Source organism: Pezoporus occidentalis, unplaced genomic scaffold, assembly GCF_034315485.1.
Source record: "Pezoporus occidentalis ecotype Australia unplaced genomic scaffold, CSIRO_AGI_Poc_V1 ctg104, whole genome shotgun sequence".
NCBI classification, from domain to species: domain Eukaryota; kingdom Metazoa; phylum Chordata; class Aves; order Psittaciformes; family Psittacidae; genus Pezoporus; species Pezoporus occidentalis.
Genome location: NW_026912822.1, coordinates 1551448 through 1579425, shown reverse-complemented (window position 1 = coordinate 1579425; position 27978 = coordinate 1551448). Strand labels below are relative to the sequence as shown.

Genomic DNA, 27978 nt, shown 5'->3' with positions numbered 1-27978 from the left:
CTTCTTGGTGCGCAGCACTTCAGTCTTGACGTGTTCATGTTCCTCACTGCCAGCCGCGACCACACAGGTTTAGACTAAAGGTGCATTCCAGTGCAGAATACTGATATTAACTTGGGCTCAATCCCGTCAGCAAGATCCTATCAGCAACATTATGCAAAAGCTGTGTCCCCAGGGACCCATGCTCATTCTGCGGGATGCCACAGGCTCAGTCCTCCTCTCATGTGCTACCTGGTACAACAAAGGGCTGCCACTCACAGGAACCAGAGAGCTGGTGTTTGAGCAGGGGCCAAAGAAAAGGGTGTGTGGGTGTGTGTGTAAAAAGAAAAGACAGACATTAAGAAGGTGCTAAACAAGGTACAAACCCACCCTGAGGTAACTTGCAGCATATGAACACTGAAATGGCAACAAATACAACTGCTGTCTCTGCTGACTACACCAGGAGTCATGAGCTACATTAAAACAGTGACCGCGTCCAGCAGTAACTGAAGCCGCTGTTAAAATGGATCCAGACAAAATTCTTTCTAGAAGCAGAAAGTCATAGGTTGAAGAAATCTGAATTTTCTAAACCCCTGTTTTGAACTACTGACCATGGAAACACACAGGAATTTTTTGCTAGGTGAGGTCAGCCTTAAGTCAAATTCATGTGACAAACTTCAGGCAGCCAAAAGCTGCCCAACAAATGCCTTTACCTCTCAATGCTGGCTAACACAGCCATGACTTGTGCTGAGGCTCCTGAAGATACTTTACAAAAGGGAAGAGAGAAACCCAAGCCACTTCCAAGTTTGTCTGTAGTTTCAGGTAAACACAACAGAAACAAAACCAAACCTGCAGCATGTTTCCCAAGCCCCATACAGATGCTCTCACTCCATGTGTTACTGAGGGTGGCCCTTACCCCGGAACAACTGCACATCAAACTTGACTGTTGGAAAATCAACAACCAATATTTGCACAGCTCTCAGTGTTACATCCTTACTGTTTACAAGTAAGCATTGCTATAGGCACTGGTGCTTTAAAGTTAGTAAGGTGGATGGAAACACAGTGTGTATATAAATACGAAAAGTACCCATATACATACATTTAGGCAAATAAACAGTGATGCTATGAATGATCTCTTCAGGGATGTCAGTGAGATCCGCTTTCTTCTTAAATATATAAATGACGCATCAGACCAGGAGTCAGACTATCAGTTCTCATACAGCTGAGCTGCAGTCGTGGCCTAGAATATGGCTTATATTGTGGGCAGGTCGGTTTGAGGACTGCTTGGAAGAATCTGAAGCAGATGTGTTTGCGATGGACAGCAAAGGCGACATTGCTGAACCATCCGGAGGAAGAGCTGTGGCTATTTCTGGAAACAGAGATGTTAAGTTAAAATTGGATAAGTGCGAGGTGTTGGTCATGTGCATCGGCGGCATATCCGGGAGCAAAGGAAAACTGGGCTGAGCAAAACCAACAGGCCTAGGAGGAGACAAAATGGATCCGAATCGATTGTTTAAACTTCCACTACTCGGCTTCTCGGTGGTTGGGTTAGGAAACATTTGGTTGGAAAAGTAAGGGATAGAAATGTCATTGGAAAGGGTAGGATGGGCAGGAGAGTAAGGTGGATAGAAGGACGGCAGAGTATTCTGAGGATCAACCGGGATGAGAGCCGGAGTTCGAGTGGCACTGGGCTGAGTGACTGGTGGGATGAAAGAGGCGTTGGCATTTATTGGTGGATTCATGCCGCCCTCCGGAATAAAAGGGAACCCAAAATTCTGAGAAAGAGTATGTTGGTCAGGGGCTGCGTTGTCGTTAGACACTTGAGGGCCATCAGACATAAATCGGACAATGCTGCCTCTTTTTTCTATGGCAGACTGCTGGCGCCCAAGGATCATACTGCTGCTGGTGGACAGGGGAAGGTGCGGAAGACTAGGGTCAAAGACATTCCCATGTCTTTGATTTCCGGATCGATTCCTTTCGGGCTGACGTATTTTAGAACCTCCGTTATCTTGCAGAGGATGCCTCGAGCGCTGAGTCACTGAAGAATTTGGCTGGCGAACAGAAGGTTGCCCTTGCTCGCCGTTCCCATGAGAAACTGCAGGGTGAGGGTGAGTCGGCCTCACAACCCCGTGCATGTTGCTAGAAACAGGTGTATTCATGTGGCTCTTAGTTCCATGACTGTCCGTCATCCTCATGGGATTGGACTTCTGCACAGAGATGTTTGGGCTTGTATTGCGACCCTGAATATCTCCCGAGGACGAGGAAGTTGAAAAAGGAATATTCAAAGAACTGTTCCTTGTGTTAATTGCACCAATAGACATGTCACAGCTCTCCCTGCTCTGAGCATCACCATCTCTTCGGATGTGTACGCTCTCTCGTGCCGGGGGACAGTTGTATTCGATTGTGGAGGAGGCACCACACTGCGTGTTCCTTTGATGTTCTGGGATCGATCTTTGGCTTCCACTAACTTGATCTCCAAGGTGAGGGGCAAGTAAACTCTGCATAAAGGTTTGGTGGCACGTGTTTTCATTTTCCCTTGATGGCAGGGTATTTCCAGTGGGAATACCCTGCACTGGCTGGTAGGGCAATCTCTTCTGCCTCTCTATGGACGGCCCAGTATTTTGACTGATCCGAAACGCCTGGGACTGCATGCCCCTGAGGGATGACACAGAGTTACCAATTTCACTGTTTCTTGAAGCCTGTACATCAAAGTTGCCTGTTGGTTGTTGGTTTGGTCCAGCTGCCTTAAACGTCTGACAATCAGAAAGCCGCTGCACGTCTGAGCCAACTGTATGGTCAACAGGTAAGCGGCCCTGCATATTATGAATCACCAACCCTTTATTCCTAGAAACATCAAGATAGCTCCTCATTTCAAGCTGGTCAGGAACGCGAGGGCCTTGGAGAGATATTCCTATTCTCTGTTCTGAATTTGAGGGTGTCTTCCCAATGAGTGCCTCAGCAGAGTAGCTGGAAACTCTGTTTCTTTCCTGCCTGTGAGGGGTGCATGTCATATCTGATGGTCTGGTTACGATACTTGCCTGTGACACCATTTGCTGCTCTAAGCCCCTTGAAGTCATCAGCCTTTGCATCTGATTGTGTCCTGACACGTGTTCAGAACCTGAACCTTGCTGCCTGCTGCTAACATCCTGTTGCTGTTGATGCATAATATCCTGATTTATATGGCTCTGAGGGTGGTTATGGTGGTTCCTGCTTGTTGCAGGATTTTCACAGTTCTTTTCAGGCTGGGAAGCTCCAAAGTGCTGCTGCATCTGCTGCTGCATCTGCTGGTGGTGAGGATGAGGCTGACCACCTTTTTGCCGTGTCTGGTCACTTCCGTGGTGTTTTTGCTGTAGAGAAAGTTGTGTGGCTTGCGTTCCCTGGATGAGATTTCGCTTCTTTTGCATCTGCACCTCCTGCTGCATTGTTCGCTGTTGGTGGACACCGTGGGGTTGAGAGTGGACTGAGTTTTCCCCATGTGTAACATGATGCTGCAGCTGATACAAGTGGTGCCTTTCCCTTAACTGACCAGCCTGCTGTTGCTTTAAGTATGGGTGATTACTGTGAAGGTGAGATATGCCTTGAGCAGGAACGTGTTGAATTGGCTGCAAGTGCTGCCCTGCCTGGCCTTGCTGCTCTGAAATTGACAGCTGAGAACTGCACTGAACTTCAGTTTGCCTCAGAGCTCCTGTCACGAAGTTGCTGTTGGGTGGGAACAACCTATTAAGGCCATCAGTATGCCCTTGATTGCTCACTGGTACCACCGAATTGGATGAATTAGGGGGAACCTGACTGACCAGCATCTGTGTCTGATCAGCAATACTCTCTGGTGTTCGGTTCATCAACGCCATCCCTTCAAGCCTTATGGGTGTTGTCTGGCACTGCTTTTGCCTCTTTGCTGTCGAAAGCAGAAGGTCGTCTTGAACAGCCCGCTTGGCAGAGTCTTTGCGACCTTCATGATTTTGCTGCTTTAAGTGTGATTCCTGCAGCTGGGAAGCCTGCATGGTGCTTGCCCTAATAGCATTCAGTTGTTCCTGAGCATATTCACTCATCATAGCGGGTCCTGGAGACTGATTGACATATGTGCTAGATGGAAGGGAGAGGCTCACAGTTGAAGGGACTATTGCTGGCTCTGAAGACTGGGATAAACTTGAGCAGCTCACAAGGGGATGGACAATGCGACTCTGGTGTATTAGATTATTCACGCTTAAACTGGTTAGGCTTGGTGCCTGGGAAGAGGAAATCTGCAGAGAAGTGTTTGATGTTTCCACACCTCCTACAGAGCAGCTTGGATTCTCAACCTGTCTATCAACATTTGTCTGGACTGTATCTTTAGCACTGAATTTGTTTGGTGCTGCTTCCAATGGCCCAGCACTGTTTTCTTTCACTGGCTGAGGTTTAAAAGGCTGTTGTTCTCTCTCCAAAGGTGCAACCTCAGTTGACTTTGAGATGGCATCCCTCACGTTAACCTGTATTCCTCCGCCACCTTTCTCAAGGTTTTCCTGGTCAAAAATAGCTCTTGCTGCAAGAGCTACAATGTCAGTCTGTTCTGAAAATGTGCAGCTATTACATGTGCTGGTTGAAGTGCTGCTAGTGATGTCTTCTCTGGTGGTATCTGGCAGCATAGATGCAACTGAGAAGCCTCGACTGCTGCCAGAGCTAGTTGACATGGGGGAGTCTGCCTGCCTGCTAGCGATAAGGGAAGCACTGACCACTTCCTGATCAGAAATGCAGGAGTGATGCTGGGAGAGAGCATCACCTTCCGTGTTCATTAGCAAAAGTTCCTGCTTGTCAGGCAAATCCACATTTGCTTCTGCTGATTTAGAGTTTTTCATGGGAAAATCAGAATGCTCCCCCTGAATGGCAAACGAAGAGTTTTTTTCCACAGTTGTTCTTTCTTTTGTGAGATCAGACAGCATTTTCGTTAGACCCTGTCCTTCCAGCAAGTCTGCATCTTGCATCACAGCTGAGGAATCCTGCGCAACGCTGCAGGGCTCTGAAACCGTTCCTGCCTTGGAAAGATGACCTGCTGTGCTGCTCTGTGCTGCTGACGTCCCAGCAACCTGGGGCTGTGCTTCAGTAGGCGAGGACGTTAAGGTGCTGGGGGGGTCACAGGGTCTGGAAGACTCTGATGAGGCAGAGCTGGTTGATGGATGGTTCGGAGATCCTTGGGCCTGCTGGTGCGGAGCATCTTTGGCAGCCGGTGGGACCTGGGGCAGCTGCTCTGACACCACAGACTCCAGCAGCGAGGAAGTGGGTGCCTCTGCGGAGCTCAGCTCAGGGGCAGGGCAGGTTTTCGCTGCCTGCTCAGAGTGTGCAGTGTCTTTGGAAGGAGAGTCAGGAGCACTGGCACCACTCGATGCTGCCGTACCACTCGCCTGCGATGTCATTAAAGCTTCTGCTGCTGCTGGAGCGGTTTCAAGCAGCCCCTCGCCATTTGAATGCTTTGCCACCGTTTCCACAGCAGTACAGTCCACCTTCCCTGCGTCTTTGCAAGGAACTGCTGGGCAGGACGCTTTACTGATAACTGCTTGTTGTTTCTTCGTACTTGGCTTTTTGTTTGTCCTTCTGGACTTTGCATTGGCTGGCAAGCCACCAGCCGCTTTTTTGGGGGAAGCATTTATTGAACTGGACGCAGTAGTTAATACCGAAACCTCCGCAGGTACTGAAGTTGCCACAGAAGCTGGCAATGACACGCAGTTAACTGTGGCAATCTGGTTACTGACAGTTGTGGGATTGGAAGGATGGTTGAGAGACAAGTGTAAGCAGCTCTGTCCAGCCATTTGTGATATGCTCTGATTGAGGTTAGCTAAAGCACCAAACGTATTGAGGGCAACATTGGTATTTGGATCTTCGCTGGTGGTGGGTTGAATAATTTGCATAGGGGCTTGATTGGAAGCTCCAGATGAAGACATCACAGGCTGCAATGCAAAAAGCTGCCCGTTTAATGAGATAGTTTGAGGATGTTGTTGATTGGACATTGTAACTGAAAACGTTTGCGTAGAGCTAGAAGATGGTAAAGAAGATGGTCTTGGCAATATATGGACAAGGTGTTTCCCTCCGAAAGTCTGTGGAAGTGACACATTTTGGATGGAGCTGCTGGAGTTTGCAATTGCAGTTGGCCCATTCATGGGAACTCTCACAGAAGCAGAGGGCTGAGCAGAGAGGAGGGGAAGAGGATTCTGGTTAGCAGCTTGTATAATCACAATTTGCTGACTAACAGTTTGGCTGGGAACTTCCGCTCTCACAATCGGAGGGCATGGAGTGGGGTTTGGAGGCTGGAGAATGATGACATTCTGGTTAGCCGGTGCTCCTGTAACCGCTGCTGCAACTGGCTGAGCCATCTGAATCACCTGCATAGCTGAATTTAATGGAAGGAGATTTCCTGCAGCCTGAGTTTTAACCTGTGGCTGGCTGAGTAATGGCTGCATAGGTAAAGATGGGCACGAGGGCAAGGTAACTACAATCTGTTCAGCTGCCTGGCCATCCCCAGGCAGAGAAGTATTCAAACTGATACTCGCAGTCAAAGGCCTGCTGTGAGCAGAAGGTACAGTACCAGCACCATTAACTGGCTCGTTTAATACTGCAGTCATTATACCAGATGGTGTTTGGCTTAGTGGCTGAACAGTATTTCCTGCTAGCTGCAAAGTTGTCCATGTGGTCTGTGTGTTTCCAGCTGAAGGCATCCGTGTAAGGCTACTCATGTTTTTCAAGTCCGAAGTGCCAACACCTGAAGAGCCTGAAAAAGACCAGCAGTTCTCCAGGGAAACAGCAGGCAGAGTGCTTATTGCCGTCGCAGCCTTAACTCCTTCTGCTGCAGAAGTCACAGGCATCCCAGCACTACTTACTAAGTCTGTACTTTTGAGGACATTTACAGAGGAAGAACTATCTGCAGCAGACAGTCTCACAGACGGCACACCAGCTGTGTCTGTGGTTGAAACGACACAGCTTTCCTGAAGGTCACTCCTAGAATTCTGTGCTTCTGAGCAAGCTGCATTCACTTGTTGAACTTTGGAGGCTTCCGTGGAGGCACTGGAAGGAAGGCTGATTCCCTGGAGGACTGTTTTCTTAGTTAATTTAGTGCCCTCCTCATCGGTTTTACCTTTGGGATGGTTTTGATCATTCTGTAGTGCATTACCTGAAGAACACTGGAGTTCCTGTTCTGTTCCAGATTGAGATGCGCTCTGCGAGCCAGCGGTAGCAGTGGTAAGCATGCCTTGCTCATTCTCTGGGGTGGAAAGCTCAAGAACATTCCCTGCTGGAGCTGTCTGAGCAGATGCCACTGGAGAAACTGTAGTTTGTGGCCATGGCTTGTTTTCTGTGGGGTAAATACCAGAAATCGTCACAGGAGTCACTAGGTTGCAAGTTCTCTGGACTGGCACAACATTGGCTGTTTGCTTTTGTAAATTATGACCAACATTAAATGTTATTCCCTGGACAGATGCTCCCTGGTTATTTCCATTGGGTTGACTCCCATTTGAATAGACAATGATGTTCTTTTGAACATGATCGCTGGGAATAACAACCGAGACCTTGGCATTTTTGAGATTCCCCTTCCAGTGGATTGTAGGGTCATCATACAGGCAAATATCATTTGCTTTCAGTAGCTCGATGTATCTCCCGTTCTCCTTTTGCAGTTCATCCAGCTGTTTTCGGAGTTTCTTTATCTCTTCAGCTACAAAACAGTGAGAGCACTCCATTACATCAGCACCAGAGCAAATACTAGGTAACATTACCGCATGACTTGCACAGTAAATGCTATGTAGTATTGAAATAAGTTGTTAATTATGTATGACCTCTTCAAATGGGTAACATAATGAAAATGAAGACTCTTATCCTGATAAGCCTCTCTACTTAAGTGGGAAAGTGAATGAACTTCATACACTATTCCATTGCCAACAGCAAGACATATCAAACTATTTAGTTATTAAAAACCATCAGGACAAACTCAGATGAAACTGAACACTCATTAATTTGTTTAATTACTGAAAGATGAGCACATTAACTTGTTCTCTCCCCTGCTCCTCTGCAAACACTAAAACCATTTGTATATAATTGATAATCTCGTGGTTTTGCAGGACAATTAAGTTTCATTACTTCTAAAAATGATAATCAGAATTAAATACAAAGCACTTACGTTCAGCCACAAACCCTAGCAATGCACTTGGAGACAGCTCACCTAACTAGAAAAATCACCTAGGTTTTTCAAGCCAAATTACACCACCAAGATAAAAATAAACTATCAAGGACTCCATTCTACGGGTAGAAATAAAACTCACAAATTGCAAATGAGCTCTGACATTATTTCTGTCATACCTCCATCACAATATTTGTATGCATCTGTTCAAGAAGGTTTGAGATGATGCATTTTTATTAAATAGGCTGTTATCATTTACAGCATCTAAAAGGAAAAAAAATGGCTCTATGCATGACAAACTCCATTGTTTTGATGGAAAAAAATCTAACTGAAGTTTGTCAGAAATCATTCTGGTCACTACAGCAGACTAAATCAGGATGGAATCTACTAGATGATGCTGAATCACCTCTAAGCTCTGTAATTACATCACAACACAATTGCTCCATATTCTCTCAGCTATGTACAAGAACACACACTTGGGCATTTTGCTGGCTTCTTGTTTCAGGATATTCTAAACAACTGTGTTTTTCCTGTATGTGCACAACGTCTTGGAATTCCCAAGCATGTTGATCCAGGCTTTGCTGTTAGTCCGTACGAACAGACACACACTGGAAGCGAGTGACAGAAATTCTAGAGCCTCCAGCAGCATCTGTACTTACCCTGTTCATTGTTCCCTCCGTTTAACAGAAGTTCATCATTCTGTCTTTTCATTTCTGTTATATACTTAAAGGCCTGATCCAGGATCATGTTCTTGCTCTTTGAAAGAAAACATGCAGATAAAATTAGGAGAAAGGTCTGTAGTTGGTAGATCCATTGATACTACTGACCCCAATGCCATGAGCTTTTACAGAATAACATTTCCAGTGCTGGAGCTGACATTTTCCAACACCCAAAGGTAGCTACTAAGGCCACGGAACCCGAACAACAAGCATCATTTCTTGCTGAGCAGCCTGAAATTTGTGTTCACAAACAAACATATACATCATGAAATTTCCAGGATATCGCTTTGGAAATATTTTCTTAGGAAAGAAACAAACAAGGAACAATTATCCAGGAAGGTGTATGCATAACTTTGAAAGTAATATACTGAAGAATATGTTAAAAGAAAACATGCCATAACCCCTTCATCATCTTCCCTTTATGAAACTGCTTTGCCTGCAAAACCTCTTGTTCACTTCTTAATTGCTAAAAGGAATTCTATTACAAATAATTTTTAAATACCAGTAACTAGTAAGATTTTGGAGCATATTAATTCACACAGTTTTGCCTTCACCCTAAGACAAACAGCAAAGTAACTATACTTCCTTGCACAAGGAAACGCACAAGCATTTTACAGGAAACTTGTACACACCTCTGAATGGACACTCACCTGCTTAAGTGCTGGAGAGCAGGGAATGAGTTCTCCGATTCTGTTTATCCCAGCATTAATCTTCTTCTTTCGATGTCTCTCCACTAAGCAAAACCAACACATGCTGTGTCATCTGCTTGGGCAAGTCACCACAACAGCAGCACAACTAGTACCAGTGTAAAGACTCATAAATACGTTATTTCATGGGATACTGGAACCCTCAGTAACTTGAGAGGGGAAAAAAATTCCTCTAAAGTAAACCTCACTTACTGAATGAAGAGCTGTAAACATAAGCAGCAATACCTTTAACAGGTGGGGATGTTCTGGATTCCTTTGTGGAAAGGAATTGTTACTACCTCTCAAAAGTCAGGTTTTGATACTGCTTTCAAACTGAGTTTTATAGGACTCAGCCTGAGGGATGCAACTCCTACAACACACAGCCAGTATGTGTACAGAATTTCTGGGATGCCAACATCCAGATGGGTGCCTCAGGGACAGGTTACGGGAATATTTCTAATACAGGGAACCCCTGAAGCTCTCAGGTCAGGTATCTGTCTCTGTTTTTTCACACATTACCGTGTGAATGCTGTGCATTTATTTCCCTTTAGAATTAAATACAACTGAAATTGTTTAATTCTTACTTCACTAGCATTGGAAAGCCAGTGGGATGGTCCTGCTTTCATACTTGGGTGTGCTACTGCAACCCTGTACTATGGAAAACAGCAAACAACCAAGATGCCCTTCTACACAGATATGCAAGGACACAGAAAGGTGTTTGGAAGGGTGGGGTTTTAAATGCAGTAAACTCCTTCAGAGGAACCTTCTCCATGCAGGATCTGTTTTAGTAGTTCAAAGCATCAGCGCTTATTTCCAGACCAAACAACAAAGCATAATGTTCCTACCTGCATTATGTGTTTCCCGGTTTTTCTTTCTGTGAAACACAAAGGGAAAGCAGTGATGTGAAACAGAAAGGAAAAGAAATCTGTATACAAACAAATACTTCTCCTATTATTTTCTTTACAGGTAAAAATACTAAATATTATATTCTGCTCTGTGAATAAGGATGTAGCAGAAGTCACACTCACAAGGACTGGTCTTAGACATTAGTATTAAATAGTTTCTAATAATAATTCATGGAGACACCCAGTTGCCCTTTGATTCTCACTACCAATACAGAATACAAAAAAAACCACTATTTAGTGGGGTAAGAAAGAGTCCCAAAATCCATGAATACTGAAAAAGAATCTTAGGACAAATCAATGTTCTCTCCAATCATAAATCAGATCCTACATGGGTACCTAGCACAGGATGAATGCTCTATTTAACCAGGGACTGAAGGATTCCCCTACCAATCAGGTATTAGATCAGTGTGCTACTACAAAAGAACAAAAACCTGGAAACGGTATAATGACCCTGGTCAACCCTCAGAACTGCTTGTCAATACCCAATTGCAAACTCTTAGCTAGAAACTTCACACCTGTGACATGACCACAGAGTACAGAAGTACAACTCACCGGTGTTGCTTCTTGGTAGGTGTCTCATTCTCTGTCATCTCTGGCATGGTTTCGGAGAAGAGAGCCTGAAGAAAATTGGGGAAGGAATTAACAACTGCACTCTTCTGAATTCTCAGCACATGCTGTTTGTTACATCATTTTGCCTTTGACCACAAGGACAGGTCTATACTTTAGTGTACGCACAGGTCCATCACCTTGATGTAGAGCAGTTGGTCATGTGAGTATTAACTCACATGTGAGTACTCATGTGAGTAGTTTTGTGAACCTGCCCTCCTGTCTATGATGAACTGGTCTGCATTTCCTCAATTACTTTAAATATCAAACCAATTATGGTCCCAACTACTTTAAGGAAGCAGGAAGGAAAACTATAGAGTGTATGATTGATCTTTGAATAGGAGGAAATAGAGCTGAATTCTCTTCCATCAGCCTTTCTTAGTTGAATATGCGTTCAATTCCCAGCTCTAAATAAAACATGAATGCTTAGCAAAGTACAAGATACAATGAGGACATTTTATTAAATACAAATTTAGAGTGCTGTTAATGTAGCAAATTACAAAATCTACTTACTATTGAATAATGTACATCTTAAAATGGCCAAAAATGACACCCTATGTTGTCAGGTCTGTAAAATTCAGTTAAAGTTATGAAATAAAGTTATACATAACAGCCTCAGCTTGAACACATCAGGAGCCTGTATTTAAACAAACAAAAACAATATGAAAAAAATAAACAAAAGATGAGATTAAGTCAATGATGGTTGAACATGTATCTACCAGAGGAATTCATTTTAGAGAGGAAGTAACATAGAGTATATTGTAGATGACAACAGGAAAACCCCCAAAAATCTGCTTTTTGATAAGGCAGAGCTCTAATAACAAAGTATTTAGTTCCATGTTTCTGCTCTTTCTTTCACCAACCAACCTGTTACTATAACTCTTTCCATGGGCCCTCAGACTGCTTGTGGCTTCACCTCTCCCTGGTTCCTCGTAGAAAGCTCATCAGCTTCTTTTAAGGCTTCATATCTTTAGGGGGTTTGTTTGTACTGGAAAGAAGTGGGGGTGGGTTTTAATATAACTTTCAAACCCAAGCAGTTCTTAATGTAAACCGAGCATTACTGAAACTGACATTAAAACCACCCCCAAAACACCATCTTTATGAACAGAAAGCCAGCCGCATATAGATAGGGCTCCCAAAGCACTGAAGCACACACTTTGGAAAGGGCTCTGCACACACGCTTGCATGCATGCTTGTGTAAAGTCAACAGAAATAATCTGTATTGTGCCAGCACAGAATTTGGGTGCTGTTCTCCAGTCTAAAATGTAGGGTGCTCTTGTCCAGTAAAGATTAACTAAAAACAAGGGTGCTCTTGTTCAGTAAAGATTAACTGGGGAGAAGCATCAGGGCTGATGCTGTTTACCACTCTATCCCTTCTTTAAATACTTCCTCTATTCCTGTGAAAGCAACAATAAGGGAATGTTGGCAAACCTTAAAGTAAAGCAAATCCTGCAAATAGATCCAGCTTGGGGAACTCAAAGTCCTGAAGTTTTCAGGAGCATGATTCAACTCTTCCACCTACACAACAGTGTTCACACCACCATAAAATTAGACACAATCCTCCCTGAGATGAGTTACTGCATTACACCACTCCTCTGGGTGTTAAGCACAGCTGATCTGAAACAATCACCACAGACTTCCCCAGCCCATCAATGGCAGTGCATCATCTTCTATTTGTATTTCGCCACAGGTTTGCTTCCTCCATTCTCACTGACAGAGTTAACATTGTTTTACTGTGAAAGAAAGTAGTGGTGTAACATCAGCGCTTTCATCCACTCATTCACTCTCTTTTAAATTACCTTGTGTTACTTTATCTTAAAACCAAGATTTCTTCTCCTTTAAATCCATTTAGCTTAATTCACTGGTTTATTTCTGTTTATACACCATAAGACTATTCCAGCTGGGACCTTAGGTCCTCCAAGTTGGTGAAAATTCACACCTCGGAAAGCCAGGAAAGCCAGTTTCCCACCCAAGGCATCTGTAACTGATCCCTCCTGTGCATAACTGGCGATGGTAAGTAGTACTTACTTATTCTAGCTGCATTCATTGTATCAGATGATGATGGAGGGTTTAGCTGGGAGAGTTTAGCAGGTGTGCAATTCTGATTACTTCAAAAGTAGATCTGATTAAAGCCCAGCCATCTTTCACACTGTTGGCAACCAGAGATGTTCACACATACACTGAGAGACTGTGGTCAGCACACCTCATTGCAGTTGTGTCAAAGCAGCCCAGCAGAATCTATATCCATTAAAGCTACCAGCAAAGACATGAGAAGCAGAGCAGCTACCCACTACTGCTACACTCTTGTATATCCATCACTAAGATGATACCTTATGTATCAGACAGAACAGCTATCCAAGGGGGCAAAGGGGGCCATTTAATTTAGTGTACACAGCACTGTTTCTGTTTAGTGAGGTAAGGATGTGCACACAGAGTATGTGAATATGATTCTGGTACAACGAAGCTCACTAACATTACACTCAGGAAAAGGAACGTGCTGGATTGCATTGTGTGGCAGTCATGTACCCTGTTTCTTTACTTGCCTGCACCATCTGTAAGGACAGAGTTGATGTATCTGTTACAGGCCATTACTAGACCATGCCAAGTATACTGGAAATCAGAGCAAAGAGATGGAAGAGGTCTAAGTTTTGGTAAACTTAGCATTTTTTAAGGACTAACGTATTCACCAAGCAACCACGCTTTTATAATCTTGCAAATTTATACAACTTCAGAACCAAAGGACCATTTCTGTAATACACTGTATTTAATAGAACATGAATTTAGATGGCCAGCTACCATGCAAGTCTACAGAGAATGCACAACTGTGTGAAGGTAAAGGGTATAAAAAAGCACCCACCCACAAATACCCTCCCCAAAACAGACACAGCTGTCCTGGCTCCATGTGCTCTCTGAACACACAGTCCAGATCACATCCACAACCACATCCTCCCTGTGCCCCAAGTCAGAGCACCCATTTCTCCCTAACAACACAGTCTCCCCATACTCCAGTATTCAAGCTGCTTCTGCCAAGGGTCCATATCCAGTCAGCAAAATTCTTATTCCTAATAGGGACATCTCTATCTCTCAAAGTTATGATCTATGCAATTTTCCATTGCATTCCATTATTTCTTCCCCCTGAGCAGAACCCTGAAATGATTCAGCAGTATACTGTACGTAGTATTTAGGAAGATCAGCAAGGCCTTAGTGGTAACTTGTGCTGAAATTTATTAACACAGCTTCCAACCGTTTTTGATCCTAGGAAATGGATCTTTATTATGGGTCAAAGAACCCTGATTTCTTTCTTCCTCCCTTGCCCTTCTTTCAAATTGTCAATGAGCTGCTTCTGAGCAATGCCATTCCCTGCACATCTTAAGCCAGATGCCACCACATGCCGAGGGTGTAAGCCTCACAAACATAAACAACTGTAAATGTGTGTTTGATATGCTTCAGTTCCACTGGGATCTACAGCCCATTTCACATAGAAGACAGGGCACAGGAATGCAGTGAACACTATTCTAACTTCATTTCAATGTGGAATTAATTTAAGTCAAATTTATCATAGTCTACCATTCAACCAATGTTTCCCCTAAAGTTTCAAAACAGGTTTGTGTGACTGATAAGAAAAAATCAAGACTGTATATGTTATCTCACTAACCCAGCGTATTTCAAGTGCTGATTTTCTAACTGAAAAGAGGCGGTTAAGTTTGTTAAACGGCACTTGTATACAACTCTGGGGTTTCTACTGAGAGACTATACCCTAAGAAACATGGTGAACTGAAGGTTTTTTCCTATTCTTATTCTCTAAGGACAAAGCTCTGACTGGGTGGAGACTTCTGTGGGCTCACAAATAATGTTTATACTGTCTCCATTTCTTCCTCTTAGCTGTTGCATCACTAGTGCACTGACAATGGGTTTACCTTTACTTCTTCATGGAGAGATTCCTTCACTGATTCTCTAAAGCAGAAGGTATGTATTTGCTTTATAAACTCAAGGGCAAATGCATTTTAAGTTCACTCACATTAATACTCTCACTTGACTCAGCCGAGTGTCTTTTGCAGAGAGAACGTAGCAAATTCCAAATTCTTTAGCCAGATGAACCAGAAGCAACACAACATTCATATTTATTTAGTACCAAGGCTCCCTCAAGCTTTATATTGTCTGTAGCTCTTCCAGTGTCAAAATGAAATACCAGTTTATATGCAGTGTCATCCCCAGAAATGAAAAGAGTTTTTGCGTTCTGGAGATTTAAGTTTAACTTAATCCAATATCCTCTATAGTTCTGAAAAAGTAGGGTAGAAAACTCAAAACCAAACTGGTTTGAAGAGTCTTCTTGTCTACCACCCATCTTTGCAGGTATCACTCAGCAACTTAGTTCATGAAATCTCCTCTTCAAAACATAAACAACAAATAACAGATGGGAAAAAAAAAAAAATCAGTGCTCTTAGAATTTACTTCCTTTGTTTGCACGATCTAAACTCAAATACATTGGTTTGGGTTTTCTTTTTTTCTTGCTCACTTAAAGCAATGAAGTTTCAGTAAGGCTATTGTATAAGAACATAGAAGAGTTTGGGCTGGAAGGGACCTTAAAGCTTATCCAGTTCCAACCCCTGCCATGGCCAGGGCCACCTTCCACTAGACCAGGTTGCTCGAAGCCCTGTCCAACCTGGCCTTGAACACTGCCAGGGATGGGGCAGCCACAGCTTCTCTGGGCACCCTGTGCCAGCGCCTCAGCAACCTCACAGTAAAGAACTTCTTCCTTATATCTAACCTGAACTTCCCCTGTTTCAGTTTGAGCCCATCACCCCTTGTCCTATCACTACAGTCCCTGATGAAGAGTCCCTCTCCAGCATCCTTGTAGCCCCCTTCAGACACTGGAAGCTGCTCTGAGGTCTCTACGCAGCTTCTCTTCTCCAGGCTGAACAGCCTCAGTTTTCTCAGCCTGCTGTGTAAGATCTTGAGGAGGTATCAAGTGATTCTTCAATAGCTACACTAGACACACAGGCACACACTAAACTGGCTTGCTGCTCTCTCCTGAGGACCCTAACTAACAAGCAGTGCAAAATATCCTAGAACTGAAATGTGCAGGCCATCCAGAGAATTCATACGTCAGGGGGTTTAATTCATCTTTTTAGCTCTAAGTCGTTAAGTTACAAAGGATAACACAGTCAAGTTCTTGAATATCTTACAGGCTTGGGGTCTGAGAAATATGACACAAACTAAGAACTTGCCAAGGATTCGTGGTACAGGAAGTAATATTGTACGGGTCTTCACTACAAAGCCCCATTACAACACACAGAAGAGATCCATCCTGAGATCTGGTTACAAACACAGACCTTCCAGGGTAAAGGATTTTCCTAGGAATCTTTTGGGGACTAAAGGCAAAAACGGCTGAGGTAGAAGGTACCATAAAAGAATATTTCAGTTTTAATGTATACGGTGATTAAACGTACCCCACAACCCCACTGTTCAGACACATAATTTCCAAGCATGTGGACTTTACAAGAATTAGTGAAACTTCCCATCAACTTCCAGAACTGTGGAAACTGGCAACAATATGAAAACACTTCCAAAGCACTCGTTCAGACAGCGTATTGCCACGTCCTTCAGAGACGGCCAGCAGATGATTCCAGCAGTGGTACTTTCATTGTTACGAGCGGTAATGAAATTTAAGCACATGCTCTGCCCCCAAACTCAACAAAATCAAGCAAAAACCCCAGAAATCTGCAATGTACATTTCATTCCAGGCTCCTCTCCAAGGGTTTTAGTGGACACAAGGGGGCTCAGTTCTCCTTCACAATCTCAATGCTATTTCACACTTCTGCTCTTCAGAGTTTTTTCTCCATAAAGCGGACCCACTGGGCAATTGCTTCGGTTCCAGGAATAAAGGACTCGTGATCTGGATGTTTGACAGTTTTGAATAACACTGGCAGCGATAAAGCTGCAAACTATTTCAATTAGGTTTAACAGAGAGGTCCAAACTAAAGATACCTGAGCTGAGCTGGCCAGGGAAAGCGGGCACACTTTCTTAACTCTCCCAAAGAGGAAATTTAACAGCAAGATCAATGTATGTTAGACACCAGAAAATGGAACCATTAGGAACCATATCCATAGGAAACCTGGATTCATTATTTCCACCACTTTCAGAACTACTTATTCAGCTTAGGAGCACTAATGTACATGAGCCATCCAGGAGTAAATAAGTAGCTCTGAAAGCACTAGATAAGCAATAAGACTATTAGAGAAATTTAGAACTGACAATGGAGCAGAAACTAAAGCCAGATTTCCAAGTTACTACTTTGCAGAGGTCTGAAAAGGATGAATAAAGGGAAGGGACAGACTGATACCATGATCCTGCAAGTTTTACTTCATTAGAAAACCATTCCATAACATTAAAATGCCTTTACCTCCATCTTGTTTTTTTTCTGTAATTGTCTGCAATCACCTCCTTATTGCCACCTGACACTGACTTTGCAAGAGTATCTTAAAGTGAAGCTCCAAGTGGGAGATCTCCATTGTGTTGCTTTGCAAGGGACAGCTTTGACAGTTAATGTTTCCAAGCTAAGAAACACAGGGTCTTCCCATCCCACCCAGAGTAAACCAGAAAACCACAGATAAAGTGAGTGAGATGGACTGGAAAGCCTCTTGAGACAATTAAAGGTGGGACACTCTATAGTTGCCAACCACAGCAAGTATAAAACATGACCTCGACAGATATCACTGCTTCACATAAAGGCAATACTTAATACTCCAAAGGATCAGCTGAGACTGAGCACCACTTCTGCTCACAGACTTCAACAAAAGCAAACCCAAGAAGCCCTCAAATTCCCCCCACTTTCATTTAAATGGACACAGACAGCAGCTAAGTGCCTGACAGCTGCCTCCAACAGAAGCTTTGTACTTGAGCCATGGAGACCAAGATAGAAGAATGGATGTGCAGGTGTTACGGGCACCACTGGTTAGAAGTACAAAGGCAGAGCTGCAGCCCACAGCTAACATTGCAGAGCAAGGAAACCGCAACTCAGAAGTACAGAGCACACGCAAGCTGACTGAATACACTGTATTTACACTATATTTGGTAAGTACTACATCAAATAGATATTATCCTTTTTTATTAGTTTGTATACAAATGGTAAGTGCTGCAGTTGCAACTAAAGACAGCAATAACAGAGCAACGGCACGTAGGCCAGATGTGACTACAGCACTATAAATACTGTCAGCTTTTAGTTTTATGCACTCTTCTGAGAGTTTCTTAGGTTGTGAAGTATGTTATGGTGTTACAGAATCATAGAAAGTCTGAGGATGGAAGAAGCTTCTGCAGGTCCTCCTTCCTCTGGCTCAAGCTGGGCCACCTAGAGCCAGTTGCCCAAGACCATATCCAGACAGCTTCTGAATATCTCCAAAGATGGAGACTCCACAACCTCCCTGCACAATCAGCTCTAGTGCTTGGCACTCTCACAGTAAGAAAGTGTTTCTTGAAGAGCAGATGGAGCCTCCTGCATCCCATTTTGTTGCCTGTCACTTCTGGTCCTGTCACTGGGCACCACTAGAAAGAGCCTGGCTCCCTCCTCCTTGCACCATCCCTTCTGGTGCTTATACACACTGATGAGATTCCACCCTGAGCCTTCTCTTCTACAGGCTGAACAGTCCCAGCTCCCTCAGGCTCTCCTAGGGTGAGATAAGGTCTAGTATCTTAATTAGTCATCTTCATGGCTCTTCATTGGACTCTCTCCAGTACATCCATGTCTCTCTCCTACTGGAGATCCCAGAACTGACTACAGGCGTCACCAGTGCTGAAGACAGTAGAAGAATCACCTCCCTTAACCTGCTGGCAATACTTTGTCTAATTTGTTCCAAGACAGCACTCACCACGCCTGCCTCAAGGGCACATTGTTGGTTCACGTTCGACTTGGTGTCCACCGGGACCCTCAGGTCCTTTCCTGCAAAGCTGCTTTTCAGCTGGGTGGCCCCCAGGATATATTGGTGCATTAAATCGTTCCTCCCCAGGCAGGGGACTTTACCCTTGCCCTTGTGGAACTTCATGAGGTTCCTGTCAGCCCAATTCTCCAGCTTGCTGAGGCCCCACCTTGGGCAGCAGCACGATGCTCTGGCATATGAGAAACTCCTCCAGGTTTGCTGTCATCAGCAAATATGCTGAAGGCATACTCTGCCCCATCATCCAGATCAGTAATGAAGACACTAAAGAGGACCAGACCCAGTACTGACCCCTGTGGTACACCACTGGTTACTGACCTCCAACTAGACTTTGTGCCAGTGGTCACTACCCTCTGTGCCTGGCCATTCAACCTGTCCTCAGTCTAACTCTCCTTACGTTGAGATGTAAGCTACAGGCTTCTGAAAGGCAACGAACAGTTGCAACCTGATGCACTGCAAAAATGATTTCTTTTTGCTTGTATTATTTTATCAAATCTCAATGCTAACAGAGTCGATGAGTTATACTGCAACATACGTGAAACGAGCTACCTAACTTTCTTTAGTTAACAAACTGCCCTCACAGCAGTAATAAGAAACTCAGTAAGAGGGTTACCCTTCCCTACTGTCCTACCCACTCCAAAATCATGCAAAATTAAGCTCTCCCCCACTTCATCAGCACTTGCACAGGAAGCCAGATGAGAACATTATTTCAGCTTGAAGTTGACTGCAGAAGGATTACAAAGGATCCTCCACTGACAAATACACTGAAGATGCTTATGTTGGTACAAGGTTGCTTCTTGCAGCAGCAGCACTGGCTTAATGTCTGTGTAACTATGACTCAAGATGATGCCAAAACTAGAGAAACTTCTTCAATAAAGTCTCAGAATTTACAAGCAAGACACTTCCATAGAAGAATCAAGCATTTAAACTGCAGATACATCATATTTAAACAGCATCTCTGAATATTATGGATCCTTCAGCAGTGAAAAATGAAATGGTGTTCCTTTTCTTGTTGCTGATTTGGAGTTGCTCAGTGCTGGGCTAGCACCATTTCATTGCTGTATTAAGTGCCAAGAAGAGCTGTAGTACGAAGCAGCAAAAGGTGATTTCCAGCCCATCCAAGATTTGTATTCAGTTTCTACCTAACAACTTCACTGATGCATGAAGGCAGAGTCCAACTTCAAAGGTTGAAGGCTGGCATGAATTAAGTGTCCCTTAAGCCAACCAGTCAGTCCAGAGTGCAGATGCAGGCAGACACCCCAAAGAGATGTTCTTTTCACTTTAAACTTCAGTTACTTGAAGAAGAAACCAAACTTTTCACGGTTAAGCTCTCCTCTTCCCATATACACTGCTTTTAACAGTGTCAGCAGCCTAAAGAGCAATGGTTTTGGTAATTTTCTCATGATGCTGCCCACCACACCAATGACATTCAGATCACAAGATCTGTATTTAGGCCTAGAAGTTAATACATCCATACTCTGCTCATTCCAGCCTCTCTAGAGATGGACCACAAAGAACTCATTTTGCTGTCAGAGTACCGACATGACTGAGATGTGCTTTTAGAGGACACTGATCTCATTTCATGTTCTTCCACTTTGATCACTTAACCTGACAGAAGCTCAGGTAACTGGGTGAGAAAGACACTTGTTAACAGGAAGCATGAAATGTTTTTAACAGGCTGCTACTTCCTTCTTAGGTGAATCACAATGGCACACAGCGTGGCTGATGTAAAAGACTGCTATCATATGTCATGGTTGCAAAAGTAACTCATTCATTCACCTTAAAAGCCCGATGCCATAGCTTTTCATACAAGACACAAATGTAGTTTACACACAATTTGTCAATCCTCTGCAAACAGCAGAATCACTCAGAGTATGACAATAGTGCTACACTTGTAAGGTCAAACCAGAGTACACTTTGGATACATCATGTGCACATAGGAAAGCTGGAATTGTATTTTAACCTGCATGTTAACCAGTAAGTAACCAGTCAGCATTATATAAACTGGAGACTACACAACAGCAAGGAATTGTAACCTTTACATGTTTTACTACAATCTGAAACAAAGAAAGCCCTACAGGTCAACCATTCTATCTGAGATGTCACTTGATTTTCCACAACACACACATACAACTCACATTATGATTGACACCCTTCAGAATAGTAAATGCATTCCTGAGGGACTTAACTTGAATAAAGGAGTCACAAATGTGACTGAGATGACAAATGCTAGCACAGGAACTAAGTTGTAAGGTGACTGGCAATACTATGGGTGAGCAATCAATCAGTCCAGAGATAAGTATAACACTTCCTCAGAAGCCTGAGGACTATCCTTGGACCCATTATGAAATGGTTAGAAACACTAAAGCTGTCAGATGCTATGCACACACACGTTTTACACATCCATTTTCATGTAATCTCCTGGTTTGTACCCACAGCTAGGCACACATCTCCACTGGTGTTTTATAATCAGGGACAACATTCAGAACTGTTCTTTAACTGAAAACTGTCTCAGCTGAAACACTGCTGTGGTACTTACTCCCTATCCTTCAAAGTGGCACAGACTTCACAATACTTTTTCCAAGTTCTTCCAGTTCAAATAGCTATGGTACATTGAGAACCCCTCCATACCAAATGCTATGCTACTCATCCCTCCCCTCAGGCACATGTCATTTACAAAGTTGTTTTTAAGACCATTTTGCATCTAAACACTTATTACAAAACCCCAAACACTACTGCACAACAAGTAAACAACAAAATGGTTCTTGTCAAACCCAGCCTTTGACTTCCTTATGTATTTCTTCCTTTCCTTCTTTCTTTCTTCCTTTCTTTCCTTCTTCCACCCTGTACAGTACTCAGCTTCAACCACAGTCTCTATTAATTCACATCCAAGCTGGATGTGACTGGTTACAGTGTCACATATGTTATATCAACACACTTTGCAAATTAAAAAACATGCTTGGATGTTTGGGATTCACTACTCCCAATCTCTTTGTTGCCTAATTTGTTATACTTCAATACCTCAAAGCCAGAGGTGTTCTTATGATTTCAACATCCACAGGGGGGAAAAAACCCATCACCACCACCACAACCACCCGGGCAGCTCTTTAATTCTACCCTTTAAAAAAGTTGGAAGCACCCAAGAAAAACCAAGGTGAAAAGCAGCTGGAGTAGCTCAGTCAGTGGTGTCAGCAGGACACGTTCACTGAACTTTCACCTTCCTGTTCATAGGATGTCTTTGGAATTTCAGACTACAACTAAACTTCAGCTACAAACAACAGCGTACACAGCAGGCACATGCCACGCAAGCAACACAGCACCACTTGAGTGGCAGTCACTTTGGTCTGTCCCCTGTCAGCTCCTGGGGACACTACTTGGGAAACCAAGAATCAAAGCAGCAAAGCCACTATCAAGCACTTACATCCTGATTATCTCTTTGCAGCTGTTGCACTCCTCCAGGATCCACCACGATTTTGCATCTACTCCATTAAAATCCTCCCATGTATCCATAATCTAAGGAAATAAGTAAGTTTCTAAGGGAATAAGTATCCAAATCTTTCAAAGTTAGCCATGTTCTCCTACTGTTTCACATAACCAATACGTTATTATTAATACACACATCTTCAAATCACACTCACAACATGAGAATCTTCTAAGCTCATTTCCCATTCAGTGACAAATGTATTTTCAGTTCTCAAACATATTTCACCTCAAAATGTGCCTCTGGATTATTATTATGGCACTAGTTGAGAGTCAAAACCAAAAATTCTAAATCCTTATTATAATGACTATTTCCTCATGGGAAGTTTTTTCCTTCCTATTCGTCTGATTACTGCACACAATTCATGAGTGACAACACTGCAGGATGCAAAAGCGCTATGTAACATAATCATGTAAGACTGTCCCAATGCACTGTATATGAAAAAGGATAACATCACACTTCCAAATCAAGCTATTAGATCACCATGACTCCTGAATGCTCAACTGTGCAACCATTAAGTTATCTTTGCTAAAATGATTTAATAATCACATATCTGGGTGGAGGCTGATAGAAGGCCAAGCTATTATGTGAAAAGCAGAAATAAAGATGTGTGATTTTCTATGTATCTATGGCCAATGACTCAACACATCACTATTCTCTTCTTCTTCACCTTATTTTCACCTTTTCTCTACAAGCTTCCCTGGACTAAGGGCATAGTAACGGAGGGCTGTATTCAGCCATGTGTTTGCTGATGGACTCGGTTCACCTGGGCTGTCTGTCACAAGAAGCTGGATTCTAGGTGCCTTGCCCTTAGCGTGCACAAGAAATAGGATCTTCTGCATTTGACAGATGTTGATTTCCATAAAACCAAAGACTTCAATCTCTAATACCTCTGCTGCTGACAAATTTGACTGAAATAGGCCACAGAAATCAAATCTCTAGGTGGAGAAGGAACAGACAGAGCTCATCCACAAGCCTTCTTTCCTTAGGAGACCAAGCTGCAAACACACCCAAAAGGAAGAGTTAGTTTGGAAGGACAGAGCTCTGCATAAAACCGCTGGACTTTCACCCTGCGCTCAGAAGCTGACTAACCTCCAGGACGAGCTGTTACCCAACAACAGCACGCAGAGGTGATGCGCAGCACGTTCTGTATCCTGGCCTACGCTGACAAGATGTTGCGGTCGGGAAGCAGCGCCCACGTTTTGCTGTCTCCGACGTGAACTTTCTGACTGAACCGCGACTCCTGGTCACTTGTGTGTGATCACAACATTTCAAACCCACAAGCACTCCGCCCTGCAATCCCTCCATCGTTACTTTCCCCGATGACACACACCAGCACTTCCAGACCTTATTTCTTCACGCGGGGCCAACCCTCACGACGCAAACAACAAAACTTCTCCGGAGCAAACCCCGGCCGTCACCGGCACCAGCACGGCGGTGCCGGCGGGCGCCCCAGAGGAGCAGCCGCCTTCCCGCCGGGGGCTCCGCAGCCCCTACCGAGGCCCCCGCGGGCTGGCCGGGCGCAGCTGGGCACACTGGGCAAAACAAAGGGACCACCGGGGAGGCCCGGGGCGACAAGGGCGGGGAGCGACCCCCGGCCCGACCGGCGGGCGAGGAGGCCCCAGCCGGCTCCCAGAGGACTGCGTGAGGGCCCGCGGCCCTCGGTCGCCACGGCGACAAGGCCAAAATCCCGCGCGGGGTGGAGGCGCCCCTTTGCCAACCTCCTCCGCACGGCAACCGGGGCGAGGAGGGGCGGGCGGCAGCCACCGGCAGCCCCGGCCCGCTCCCTCTCAGCCCCGGCCCCGCTGCCGCGCCCGCTCCTCCTCCTCGTCCTCCTCCCCCGTCCCGCTCACCAGGCTCCGCTCCGAGCGCAGGCAGCGGGCTCACCCCGGCACTCACAGCGGGGCTGGGCGGGCTGAGCAGCGGCGACCCCACGGCGGGGACCATCCTCCGCTCCTGCCGCTGCCTCCGCGCCAGTCCCCCCTCCGCGCAGCCCACCCTGCTGCTCGCACGCGCGGCACATGGCAGCCAATCCGAGCGCACGGGCTGAGGCGCGGAGGCCAATCAGAAAGGCCGAGACGAGGGAAGGCGGAGGTTGAGATTGGCGTGAGACCCGTCAACAAGTTAAGGTGGCCGAAACAGGAACTGCCGGAGACTGGCACCTCAGCTGACCAATGGGGAGAGCGGGAAGGGGAGCACGCAGGGGCGATAGGCGGGCAGAGGTACTTAAAGGGGCATTGCCCGCGTTCTCTGCCGTCCTCGGCTCTGTAGCAGCATCAGCTGTTCCAGTGCAAGCTTCCCGACACTGCTGGGGAACGAAACCCTTCATCCGCCTTCCTTTTGAATTAAATCTGACCGGAAAAGTGGTGGTTTGGCCTCTAAATTAGAGGCTCAGTCATTAGCAGCTCTGCCCCTGCTAACCCCCAATTCAACTACTAGTCACAGTAAGACAGAGAGAGCTTTTCACTTCCAGCCTCAGTTGTTTTCTTCCGCAGCTGTTCTGGAACTCTTTTCCAATGAATTTTCCTATTCCTAATGAACGCAACCAACTCCATCTACTGACCAAGGAGTTTCCACAGGAATGTAAATAAGTGGATAGAGTATTAAGGGTAACATTTTTTTTTTTTCCCCCCAGAAACTGTACCACAGCACAACTTGATCAGTTTGTAAGTGGCATGTCAAAGCAGGAGAGGCACAGAAAGGAGCTACAGCCAAACAATGGATTTAAGAGATTGGAATAGTTAAGAAGAGAGACGAGTTTTACTTCAATACCTGGGAAAAATCAGTGCAGAATAGTACTCACTGCATCTTAAGACCAGTTATTTTCACAGGTACAGATCACAGTTTATCAAAGATTGTTGTGAAGATTTGCAATAGCTAGCAATTCGTCTGAATGCTTTCAAATATATAACCTATGCAGCCCCAAACCAGTTGCAGTGTTCTTAATGCCCGGACTGTTTGTTCCAAGACTGCTCACTAGTCAATGCAAAACTATTCCAGGAGAATTCCTCTTCCTCTCCTCCCCCTGACCTCACACGACAGAGAATTTCTGAGGAAAGACTCATAGCTTCAGGGAAACAACCAGACCCCAGTCTCCTCAGCTGTCAGACACCCATGGCATTCACCACAGCAGCCCAACTCACAGTACATGGTAGAAATCTTCCCAGTTACAGAGTTCAGGAAACATCTGAGGAATATTCTGTATCTGATTTCAGAGGGAAACAGCTGGACTGCAAAGAAAGTGCACATGACAAATTGTAAATGACATAACTCAAATAGTGCACGTTTATTCTGAACAGTATTTCTAAAGAGTTTGAGAAAAAACCAAAAACATGCTCCTGATGTACAAGGGCAATGATACAGATTAAAAATGGACCACCTTATTGTAAAGAATTTGTTCCCCCTGCAACTTAACTTGTAACATTGAGAATGCATCTGCAAACCGTATACAGTTTTAGTGAATCTTAACTCAAGACACCAAGGGGGAGGGGGGGGGGTCCTTAGCCAAATGAATCAGGAAGCAGTTGCAGATTCAAAAGAAACATCCAAGTCAGCAAACACTTCACAAAACACAGACTTTGTGCATAGCAGCTGACCCGGATTACAACATGGGGGAGAAAAGAACAATTCAGGGGATCAGATTTTTATTAGACACAGGGCACCATCAAGATTTAACGAAATACAACGTAAGTTTATTTCAATGGTAACAGTATGTCATATTTAGTTGGCAGGTTTAACCATTAGCTGCATCATGTAAATTCAACCGGCTTCTGTATACACAAAATAAATTCTCTCCTTTCCCCTCCCAAAAATGAGGGATATCTCTCCTGGATGATTCTTTTTCCCCTGTACCATGGTTTCCTCTAATAGGAGTCTTTTTGTGGATATCATCTTCATCCTTCAACTGATGTATGACAAAACCAGTTGCAGAGATTCAGGAATAACTCGTATATACACAATTTACACTCTAAAGCTGTTAGTTACATACATTTTTCTTGCTTTATCTTCATCCAGAAGAGGAAGTGCTAATATCTTTTTTTCTCCCAACTTTCAGAAAATTCAGTTGTTCATAAGCTGTTATTTCCAAACTCAAAGGAGGTCCTGCTGCAGCAATGACCAAACTAACTGGAGGTCCCTGCAGTAAGCAGACAATTCACACAATTTCAGTACCTCTGGGTAACAGCACTAAGATACAGCATTCTCCTCCCACGCTCAACATGACCGATATGCCAATAAAATACAACTGTTTGTCACCCAGAACTACTGACCTTCACCTGCCCTTATCCATGTACAGGGAACACAGCTTTCTATGAGATTCAGATTAAACCTTGTATTCAAGATTAAACAACTGGCTTCCAGAATTAATAGCCTGGGAAAAGGAGTCTTAGATTTGTGGTCACTCTCTCTTCTACCTCCTACAAAATGTTTTAACAGGAGTTACAATGAGGCAGGTTTGCTGTAGAATAGGAGCTTTAAGAATTGTTTTCAGGGATACATTCATAGAATGATGGCAGCCCAAAGCAAAAGAGACAGAAACAAAGGTTAATCCAAGTAACTTCAGACATCAGACTCATACTTTTAAACCTGAAGGAAAACTGTTTGTGAAACACACCGATTTGTGGAAGCCTACGACAACAGCAAATCCTAAGAGTTCATATCCCCACACCCATCTACCCAACCCAAACACTTAGTTCTATTAGAATGAAGAGCACTTTGCTTGGCACCAGAGGCAGCTATGGTCTGAATTACAGCTGTGCTGCACAAACATCCTCAAATACAATACTATCCCTCTCCCTGCACATACTTCTCTCGGTTTGGTCTACAGATGGCCAGGGAAACTATGTTGGCATATGACAAGCTAATTGTGCTTCAATACACCCCCTTCTAGAAAGATGCTGAAACTGCCAACGTAACCAGTGCGAGCAGGTCCTAGCAGTACTAAAAATAAGCTTTTGTCAAAACTAGGCTGCCTCTGGCTGAGGAAACCGTTTGCATCTTTCTAGCCAGAGTCTGCCACAGAGTGCTGCAAACACAGATGCTCAGGCCATGCAGAGGGGCTTTTGTTGTTAGCCATCTGCCCAACCCCACGACCCAATTAGTGCAAACCCAGCAAATAAAGTATCCACTTTCCAGCATAGGTCTGTCAAGATGTACTCCACCAAGGACTGCACACCTCTGGGAAAGGAGCAGTAATTCTGGAGCAGCTATAGTCACCCCTCTGGGTATCAAAGACCACAATGTGCAATGAGGGGTGCCATCCCTTGCCTCACCACAACTCCCTGTCTTGAAATCCTTAGTTCCCAAGTCACCCTCGAATGACAGGACAGCACCTACTAACTAGATGTATGCTGCAATGCACACTATAGAGGCTGGAGGTTTTCAAAGCAGATGCATTTGAGATGCAGTCTTCGACTTTAAAAAAACAGGAAAGGAATGCAGTTCAATATCTACTTGGGGGATGGGGCAGGTTGATGTTGTCTCAGCTCAGTGCACTTTCCCATGTGCTTGGAGAAGAGTCCAAGCTCAAGTTGGTATTTGT

The 27978-nt window shown here is 44.4% G+C and overlaps 1 protein-coding gene across 4 annotated transcripts; it reads right to left on the bottom strand.

The window, feature by feature from the left end:
* Positions 1-774: 774 nt before the first annotated feature.
* Positions 775-24441, bottom strand: USF3 (upstream transcription factor family member 3). 4 transcript variants are annotated; one of them, XM_062618389.1, is made up of 6 exons: positions 24339-24441; positions 10973-11037; positions 10361-10389; positions 9480-9562; positions 8770-8866; positions 775-7648 (listed from the first exon to the last, which is right to left on the bottom strand). In XM_062618389.1, exons 1-6 carry the CDS (start codon positions 24384-24386, stop codon positions 1191-1193), a joined length of 6780 nt encoding a protein of 2259 aa, XP_062474373.1. In that variant the 5' UTR covers positions 24387-24441; the 3' UTR covers positions 775-1190. The 4 variants fall into 4 exon arrangements, with proteins under 4 accessions (XP_062474373.1, XP_062474383.1, XP_062474391.1 ...); XM_062618399.1 differs by having other exon boundaries at positions 24293-24426; XM_062618407.1 differs by lacking the exon at positions 24339-24441 and adding an exon at positions 22380-23969.
* Positions 24442-27978: the final 3537 nt, after the last annotated feature.